The 10088-nt window shown below is 34.3% G+C and overlaps 2 protein-coding genes across 2 annotated transcripts; both read right to left on the bottom strand.

The window, feature by feature from the left end:
• Nucleotides 1-483: 483 nt before the first annotated feature.
• Nucleotides 484-1455, bottom strand: LOC131642136 (F-box protein At2g26160-like). The gene has a single exon (XM_058912420.1). The coding sequence runs from the start codon at nt 1453-1455 to the stop codon at nt 484-486; it is 972 nt and encodes a 323-aa protein (XP_058768403.1).
• A 2963-nt stretch (nt 1456-4418) lies between these two features.
• Nucleotides 4419-8186, bottom strand: LOC131642135 (uncharacterized). Its single transcript, XM_058912419.1, has 2 exons — nt 7041-8186; nt 4419-4436 (listed from the first exon to the last, which is right to left on the bottom strand). The coding sequence occupies exons 1-2, from the start codon at nt 8184-8186 to the stop codon at nt 4419-4421; spliced, it is 1164 nt and encodes a 387-aa protein (XP_058768402.1).
• Nucleotides 8187-10088: the final 1902 nt, after the last annotated feature.

Genomic DNA, 10088 nt, shown 5'->3' with positions numbered 1-10088 from the left:
TAATGTAAGTGTATGCGGTAGACAACATCTAAAACTAGAGAAAATTAATATTTACGGATTCAAATTTTAAAATTGATATTCATAACTACAATGTTGATTAAATTATAGCTAAAATTTCTGAAATTAGAATGACGACCCAAAGATCAATACTAATTAAAATGTTTATTATAAATTAAATTTTTTGAATTCTTTTCAAGATCAATTTAATAATCTAACCGGTTCAAAATTGTAATCATGCATAACTAATTACTCTTAATTGATAACAATTCCAAAAGTTAAAATTGCAAAATAGGAATAAAAATAAAAATTGATTGAAATATTTGAAATAAAACATCTTTATTATCTTTAAAAAAAATCTTAAATGTAATACACATAAATCTTTATCATGAGCAATGTAACGGAATTAAATAAACCATTTTTTTTACTTAACTAAACAAAGAAAAAATTAAAATAAAATAAAATAACATATTTTAATTGAACTTGTCATTCCCATTGAAACGGTGGAATAACCCATAATGCAGGTGGATTTTCTTTAAACCAATGGTAAAAAGGACAGTGTTGACTAAATTTTTTCTCTTTTACATTGTAGATTTTCATATCAAATGGTCCATGAGGGTAAGGTGGCGTGTCTCCGTAAAAGTCATCTGTATAATAAATTGAATCCTTTTGAAGATGATTAGAAAAATATGAAGCTGACACAGCAACGGAATCACTATCACCCACAAATAAGACATTGTCTCCTAAACTCTCAATTTTTAACATTTGTATAAGTTCACCCGTTTGAACATCCAATTCCAAATTATATACTTCGAATCTTTTTGTACCACTACTAGGCTCAGTATTATCTTCATCATCTTCGTCACCGTGATACCCAATAAATTTTCTTACAAGCCATAAGTCTCCTTCCAATGATTTTACAAGATAAGCTCGATGAGCATAATCATTCCCTTTGAAAGAAACAATTTTGGGAATTACCCTTCCATCCTTTAAATAAGACAAATCAAAAGAGACAATGTTATTCCATAGTCCCACCGCATAGACCAAGCCTTTGTAGAATATAACATCATTAAAGAGATGGTGAATATCATCAATATAAGTCCAATTCTTTTGTCCAGCTTTTAAGAAAGCAAGACATTTCCGCATATTGTAAATGGCTACAACTACATAATCATGTGGCTTAAATGTAGGATTGGTAGATAGAACAACCTTATGCACATCATACTCATAACTTTTTCTTCTATACATATCCAGGAAGTAGATGGGTGGTAAAGTGATGGATACATCCTTAAAAGGATTGAGGAGTTTTATAAGAGTAACTTTAGAGCTAGAATCTACCTTGGCTAGCCAACCATGACTTGAACCACAAAGCCTCTTGTTATAAGGTACTGGGAGTTTGAACTTGTAAGAAGTTTTGGATGAAATTCCGTATAAACTTTTCTTGGTTGCTTTCCACATATTTTTTTTGCACTTCTTTTTTGTGGGAATCATAAGCATGGGCAATACATTATTTTGTATTTGTCGATTTTGATAATTAAACTTTGCAATGGAATACCAATTCTTGCATACGGCACTGAAATAGATGTGATCTATACGTTCCACTAATTTATCAAAAATTAAACTTAAAGGAAGTGCTTCTAAGTTTCCCCAATCTATCTCCTCCATAAACAATATTTAGAACTATAAGAAAAGAGAGAGAAAGTGAGAAAAAAAGAGTAGCTTTAAACAATAAAAAAATCAGTACATTGTTGTTGCTATCCGATATATTTATATTAAAAATTCCAATTTTTGTTATCTTAGCATGACAAGAAATTAGGGATTTTGTTAGAGAAAATCTTTGAAGTTGTTAAGGATTTCGATATTTTGGTCAATCACATTAATGCATCTGAATCAAATATTCCAATAAAAAGGGGTTTGCTGCCGTTTGTCATGTTAATAGTACTAAGAATTTCATTTTAAAGATACAAAATAAATATTTTTTTAAACTAGTCATTACGTTTTAGATTTAGTAAAATAATATATTTAATTATTTATTTTCTTTTTTATTGTTTATTACCTTTTGTTTATAATCAACTAAACTTTCTCCAATAAAAAGGGGTTTGCTGCCGTTTGTCATGTTAATAGTACTAAGAATTTCATTGTACCAAAAAAGTATTAAGAATTTCAATTTGTATTACCTTAACGGATAAGTAGATTATAGTAAGCGACAAATCATCCTGGATAATTATCTTTTTATAGGGTAAAAGATATTGAATAAAATTATTATTTTTTTCACTTTTATTCTAATTCATTTTTTCAAATAAAATTGTAGATATTTTTTCTCATTTTGCTCTATTTTCTGTTGAGGGGTCAAAAGATAATTGATTAAAAAACAGCTTAATCATTAATACGTAGGACTCACAAAAATAAAAATGGAGTTACTACTTGAAACTCACATACAATCTTGAGTATATAAGTTGAGCTAGAATATGGCCTCCAAATATGGACTTCAATAAGTTGAGCTAGACTTTGAAAACTCAATATTAATTAATCAATAATCTTATAAACACAATTTTCTTTTAACTATAAATTAAAGTAGTCAAATCCAAACTAATTCAAATAAAGACAGCAAATTAATTTTAAAAACATCGAAAAAAACTACAGCAATAAACACTGAATAATTTTGGATGTGTTTCAATTTTTCTTTTTCCTAAAAACGGCTTATATTGAACCAAATTTAAATTGATTTTTCAAAACCGATACAAACTGAACTGAACTATATTCATATATTTTAACAATTATTAATTTTATCAGAACGATATATTACGCCAAGTTATTGTTCATTCATAATTATTTTATTTTAGTACTATTTATTGATTTAATTTAGGATTTAATGGAAATACATCGACAGTGTAAAACAGTTTTAGACCGTCAGTAAAATTCAAACTGTTAATTTTTGTAGACGTTTGACTTTTTTTTTTAAATCACATATAAAGTATTTATTTTTAAGGGTTGTAATGCATTGGCCGTGTAAAAAGTCTTACACTCACAGTGCACTACCTTTAAGCTCTTTAATTTATCTATTAATTTTTAATATTATTTGTTTGTAATTTATTTTTTAATATATTTGTACATGATAAAAAAGAATATACACTGATAGTGTAAAGTAATTTTATAATGTCAACCAATCACAATCATGTTAAGTGCCAAATCGCACTATTATTTTTAAAAAAGTTATGTGACACGGTGATTGATGAATCTCAATTGGATGACAGTGTAAAATTATTTTACACTGTTAATGCATTATCCTCTTTGTACATTACTCTAAACTTATTATTTTATAGTATTTTTTATAATAATAATATTTATAAGACATAATAATTTGTAGTTTTGATATCGAAACATCGATCAAATTAATGTGCATGAAATTCAATTGTATTGGATCGAATTTTTTTAACTAGTGATTCATATCGAACTAAATCAAAAATAATTTTTTGATTGTTCTATAAAGCTAAAGATACAATAAAAAATCCAACTGTAAACACTATCGGGTATTTTGAAAAATCTGATAAAAACATAGACTTTGAAAAATCCGATAATATATGGAAAAAATCCAATTAAAAAGCAAAGACTTTTTTTTAAAATTCAAAACAAAATCATATATTTTTTGAAAAATCTAGTAAAAGCTCGTAGAATTTTGAAAATTTTGGCAAAACTCCTATGTTATTTAAAAATATGGTAAAAAAATTCGGTAAAATTTCCTAGATTTTTATCTAGTATTATTTTTGTATATTAAATAGAAAGTTCTTATTCAAATATGATGAATTTTGTTGTTATTTGATAACGCATAAATGACTAAATACAAAATTATGTTGTCATCAATATGAGGAAGTTATTAACGACCTTCATCTTAGGGAAATTTCCTAGGGTTTCGCTTTCCCAACTTTGCCTTTAACAAATCCAGAGTATAATGGTGATTCCAAACCGGAACAAAAAACACAAACATAACATAGCACATTGTTGTGACCCTACTAACAACGAAGTAATATTGTGGTTAATCTTGATTTTACTGTAATTTTGGAAATCTTGATTTTACAGTATTTTCAAAAAAATCGATTTTACTGTATTTTCAAAAACTCAATTTAGCTGTATTTAGGAAAAACTCAATTTTTACTATAATTTCAAAAATGAAGATTTTACAGTATTTTCAAAAAACTCAATCTTACTATATTTTCAATAAAAACTTGATTTTACTGTATTTTCAAAAAACATAATTTTAATGTATTTAAAAAAAAACATGATTTTACTGTATTTTGGGAGAAACACGATTCTATCGTAATTGGGAAAAAACTTTATTTTATTGTTTTTTAGAAAAACTCCTTTTTTAGAATCGAGTTTTTCCAAAAATACAGTAAAATCAAGTTTTTGAAATTACAATAAAATCAAATATTTTGAAAATACTGCAAAATTGAGTTTGATAAAAAATACAGTAAAATTGAGTTTTTCTAAAAATACAGTAGAATTGTTTTTCTGAAAAAAAAATCCAAATAACCATGTTTAATAATTTATTTACACCAAAAACCATCTTTTCGGAAAAATTACCTGTATGACCAGGTTTCAGAGGTGGTCTCCACATAGGAGCTACCTCAGATGGCGCCAAAGACCATTTTCTCTTAACCTATGCGCCACCCAGGGTGGCATCAATGTATATTTTTGCCTTTTAAGCCACCTAGGGTGGCGCCTATGTGTGCATTCCTATTTTTTTTTTTTGTTTTTTTTTAATTGTTTATATACTATTTTTTTAAAATTTTTTTTATTTATTAATAAAGTTGTTTTTATTTTAAAGTATTAAAAAAATATATATATTAAATTGCAACAGATAAGATCAGTGAATCAGCTAACTCGAGCGTCCACGGAAAAGAGTAGTTCATTCATTAATTAAAAGGTACATAGAAAATAACCAACAGAAAAAGATAAACTAAACATCTAAGAAATCACCACGGTTAAAACAATGTCATTAGGTCCATGCATCATTTGAATGGCATCAATGTCGTATTCCACGTTATCCCAGAAAGTTATCGTTGCTCCAGTCACAGCATCGGCCCTTGTTATAAGCCTCTTGATGCTTCTTATCTGTTCGCCGGCCTCGTACCCCCCCTCTAAAAATCTCAGGAGAGTCCTCTTGAGTTGCTCGACGGAAGAGATATTCCAAAACATAACCGGCATGGGAGGTTTGATGGCGGAGAATATGACATGTCCGTTCCTTCTGCGATACTCCGGTTCAGGTTCGGCACGCCATGTTGATCTCCGGGGCGGCAACTCTGTTGTCCGGTGACATCCATCTGGCCTAATGGTTGTCCGGCGAGGCATGGTTGTGTTTGTGTGATTGTTTGGTATTTGGAGTTTGTGTATCTGTGTGTAAACTCAACCATAGGAGCCCCTAATTTATAATAGTAGTGGGTAGAAAAAAGTAATGATGTTGCGTACTGTTTACAAGCACGCCTAACATGTATGATAAATGTAGACACACTGATCAATGACTGACTTGATGGAGCTAGACGAAAGCATGCGTATTTGACTGTCCAAAATAAAGAGTGGCAGTATGGGCCATGAAGACAAATTCACAACGAGACAAAGACATAACTAGTTGATTTAATAAAGGATAATACAAATACATAACCAATAGAAATACAAATACAAATACAAATACAAATACAAATACAAATACAAATACAAATACAAATACAAATACAAATACTAATACAAATACAAAAACATTATCAATAAAAATACAGATACAAAATACAAATGACATACAACTAATTGTTGGTGGAATTTGATCCACGGTTAGGACAGGTATTTTTATTGTGCCCGACTTCACGACATATGCTACACTTTCGTACCATTTTCTCATGATCCATCTCGGTTGTGATCCGGGTGCTGTTCGGACGACCTCTTTTCTTTCTCCGCATGTTATCATTATGCCAAACCACGTCCCCTTCATACGCAGGCCAATAATCCTCCTTTGCCATCACTTGAAATGAGTTGTTGTACACCCCAAGCAACGTATCCGCCTTGTAAATGGGAGATAAAAGTGCTAACGGATCTTGATGCGCATACGAACATGCTGCAATTACATGAGAGCATGGCATCCGAAAGGCTTGAAACTTTCCACAATCGCACCACCCTTCATCTATAAGAACCCTGTATTGTTGTCTCGGAAGGCCCTCGTTATGGTCAATCGTTTCTTTAACACTGAAGGTCCGGTTGAATCGATCGAAAGATGTCACAATGTGGCTGTTGGCTTTGGCAGATTGCTCTTTCATGAATTTGACGCATGTTTCGCTCCATAATTGTCCGGATTCTATAACTGCATTCCAACGCTCACCTCTTCTTGCGAAAAGAGAAGCCATCCTATAGTATGTTGCTTCCACCAAGGCAGTAATCGGAAGGTGTCTGATGCCCTTAAACACCCCGTTCATAGACTCCACAAGATTCGTAGTCATGTGCCCCCATCGCTTCCCGTTGTCGTATGATCTGGTCCATTTCTCTCTAGCAAGATTGTCTACCCATCTGCCTGCATCTGGATTTGCCGCTACAATTTCATGTCGATAATATTGGAACGTCGGTTGAGTCAACGCATATCCGGCATTGACAAGAGTCTTACGAAGAGCCCTGTCCTTTATCTCCCGCATGAAATTTTGTGCGATGTGTCGAATACAGTAAACATGCGTTGATGTAGGGTTTTGCCACCCGTTTGCTGGATTGTTGTACGCACTCTCGATGGCAGCATGTCTGTCTGAAATCAAGCAAAGTCCAGGTTGGGGGGCAACGTGTGTCCGAAGATTTCTGAGAAAGAAACCCCAACCTCCAGCAGTTTCTCCTTCCACAAGAGCGAAAGCAACAGGAAAGATGTTACTATTTCCGTCTTGAGCCACAGCCATCAACATGGTGCCTTTATATTTTCCGTACAACCAAGTTCCATCTATTTGAAGAATTGGTTTGCAATATGAAAATCCTTGTACACATGGGCGGAAAGCCCAGAAGAGCCTGTGGAATATCACATTTCCTTGAAGTGACGCTCCGTCTGGAGATTGCGCCGGAAGGGTCTCTAAAATAGTAACAGTTCCAGGAGCATAAATTTGAAGCGCATATAAGAAATGTGGGAGTCTTTTATATGAATCCTCCCAATTTCCATACACAACTTCGATCGCCTTGGTCTTCGCCAGCCACGCCTTTCTATAAGACGGAGTGTAGTTGTACGTTGCAACGATATGAGAGATTATCGTTTTCACCTTTAACGATGGATCTTTTTCAACTAGAGGCAAGATTTCTTGACAAATGATGTCATAACTTAGCTTACGGTGATCTTGTGAAACATTTATGTTAACACATGTGTGATCTTGGGAAATATATCCTATAACCCATGAGTCACTTCTCTTCCTGTATGATGCATGCAACCTGAATCCACAATCAGTGTTTCTACAGTAAATTTTGTACCTTTCGACATTGGCGCGATCAACTCTAAAATCAACATTGTTTGCCATATGAAATCTTTTTATGGCCATGATACATGCCTCCTTAGAACGAAATCTGTCTCCTACTTTTAACCGTTGATCTGTTTGGGTGTATGGATCATAGAAAATATCAGTCGATGGTTCGTCATCCCCATCAAAATTCAGGTTCCTCATGTGCACTGGAGGCATATGCACTTGATCTCGTGGTACAACAACTTCCGGTTCATCTTCACTTTCCTCGTTGACCAGGTTATCAACTTCTATTTCCGGTGCTTCTTCTTCTTCATCTACAACGTCGACCTCTGCTTGCTCGTCTCCAAGTGCATCAATGACTTGTGACTCAACCATTTGTGTGGGTTGAACTTCTGGTAGAGTAACATACAGTTCTATGCATTCGTAACCAGAATACTCATGATTGGCAAACATATTCTGCATGTCTTCATCGTCTTTGATCTCAACTTGGATAAACTTGACCGGGTTGTCTCCACGAAGAAATCGATATTGGTAAAAAATCTGGGATACACCACCCATTGCAAGCTTCGTCTCTAATCTCCCTTTGAAGTAACTGAAATTTGCTTTTCTGCTTAAACAAAATCGTTTAACCTCAGTGTTTCTAAACAGAAAACCAACTTCTTCGTTGTCATATGTCTCGCCAAAAACATGAGCGTTGATAATGTATTGTGGAGGGGCCATTGTTGAGTGGGTAGAGAGTTTTATTTCAGATGTGTAATCAGATGTGTAATGTGTTATGTTATTTTACACGTTAGAGGTTTCGTTTATGTAGACGAACATTGAGTGATGACAATTATGAAGGCGAATACTATACAATCACATGCGTACTGAGTTGATTTGATGAATGCATGACACTGCTGCACACCAGACTGTTTCACAATTGATTTGAGGTATGCATGACACTGCTGAATTGCTGCACAGTCGACTTGACCAAACACAACCATACTGAGCAGTGCATACTGTACAATCACATGCGAATACTCGGTGTGTTTGACACTGGTGAACTGCAGCACAGTCGACTTGATCAGACTCCATCACACTGTACAATCACATGCGAAGACTGTATGCTAATTATTTTCGGATGTACAACGGCTAGAAAACCCTAAACCCTAAAAATACTAAAATTAACGTAAAAAACCCTAACCCTAATTTAAAAAAAAAAAATTATGTGTGCATGTTGGCGCCACCTGGGGTGGCGCATTAGTTCAATATTTTCCAGCATGGCGCCACCTGGGGTGGCGCATTAGTTCATGTTCTTTTTTTTTTTGCCCTAATTTTGTCTAGTGGTCCCCACTGCCAAAACCCTAATCTGATCCGCCAGCATGTGATCTACCTGCATCGAAATACTGTATGCATGCATGCCTAGACAATTCAGCACCGAACACGGGATGCAGGCCTAGTCTATTCTGCCAGAAACAATTAATGCATGCATGCTTAGACAAAGTCAGCACAAAACACGGGAATGCATGGTCATTTCAACACAGAATGCATGTGAACCCATCTTTATCACTTTGATATCTGTATCACATGCATGCTCACCACTTGGCCCTCATGCACTTAACATCAGCAACCACCAACCCTCTATAAATACTCTCATAGAATTGCTTTCTTTTCACCAACATATCTTCTTCTTCTTCAAAAAACCACTTTGCATTTTCAAATCCGCAGAAAACTTAAAGAGTTCTTGAAAATGGCTCAACAACTTCTTACCATGGGTGAAACACACAGAGGAACTAGAGCGAACTTGGCGACATATGTAAGTTTATACTTATTTATTTCTAAACAGCTATGCGTATATGATATCAAGTTTAATCGATTTATTTGTGGTTCTTAGGCTGTTGACCGATTCCGTACACGTTCTCACGCTTATGTTGAACCCGACGAGAGGATTATTCCGAATCTCCAAGCATGTGGCTTCGGACATATCATAAAAATCAACAACAACACCATAGACAGAAAATTCATCCTTGCCTTACAAGAGCGATGGAGGCCTGAAACCCACACGTTTCATCTTCCAATAGGTGAGTGTACTGTTACTCTAGAGGATGTTTATATGTTGCTTGGTCTGCCCATTGATGGCAAGGCTGTTAATGGATCTGTTCAACATGCTAATTCACGGTGTGAGAGAGTGTTGGGAAGAGATCTAGTTGTGCCTACTCAAGGTTCAAGAGGCCAGGGTATCAGTCTGGTCTCCCTTAGAGCTTATTATGATGAACTCGTCTTGATGGACAACTCTACCGAGGAGCATGTTTGGTTAATGACTAAGGTCTATATAATGCTGATGTTTGGTAAACTTTTATTCCCGGAGTCGACAGGTAACACTGTCAACTTTTTCTATTTAAGTAAATTTGATAGTATTAGCAAGATTAGGAAATATAGTTGGGGGTCCGCTGTTTTGGCGATGTTATACCAGTCTCTTTGTAAGAACGCGGTTGCCGAGAAGTGCACCTTCTATGGATGTGCGTTCCTCCTACAAGTATGGGGTTGGTGGAGAATGCCAACGCTATCCCCTGCAGGAAGGAACAACTACACGTTCCCTTATGCAACAAGGTACGTCTTTTTCTCTTTTTCAACGCTATTCCT

Source organism: Vicia villosa, unplaced genomic scaffold (assembly GCF_029867415.1).
Source record: "Vicia villosa cultivar HV-30 ecotype Madison, WI unplaced genomic scaffold, Vvil1.0 ctg.004541F_1_1, whole genome shotgun sequence".
Classification (NCBI taxonomy): Eukaryota; Viridiplantae; Streptophyta; class Magnoliopsida; order Fabales; family Fabaceae; genus Vicia; species Vicia villosa.
Note: the sequence above shows the minus strand (reverse complement) of the source record. Positions and strands in the feature narration are given on the sequence as shown.

Coding starts and splice junctions, on each gene's coding strand:
- LOC131642135 (XM_058912419.1), bottom strand. CDS start 8,186: ATGGCCCCTCCACAATACATTATCAACGCTCATGTTTTTGGCGAGACA.
- LOC131642136 (XM_058912420.1), bottom strand. CDS start 1,455: ATGTGGAAAGCAACCAAGAAAAGTTTATACGGAATTTCATCCAAAACT.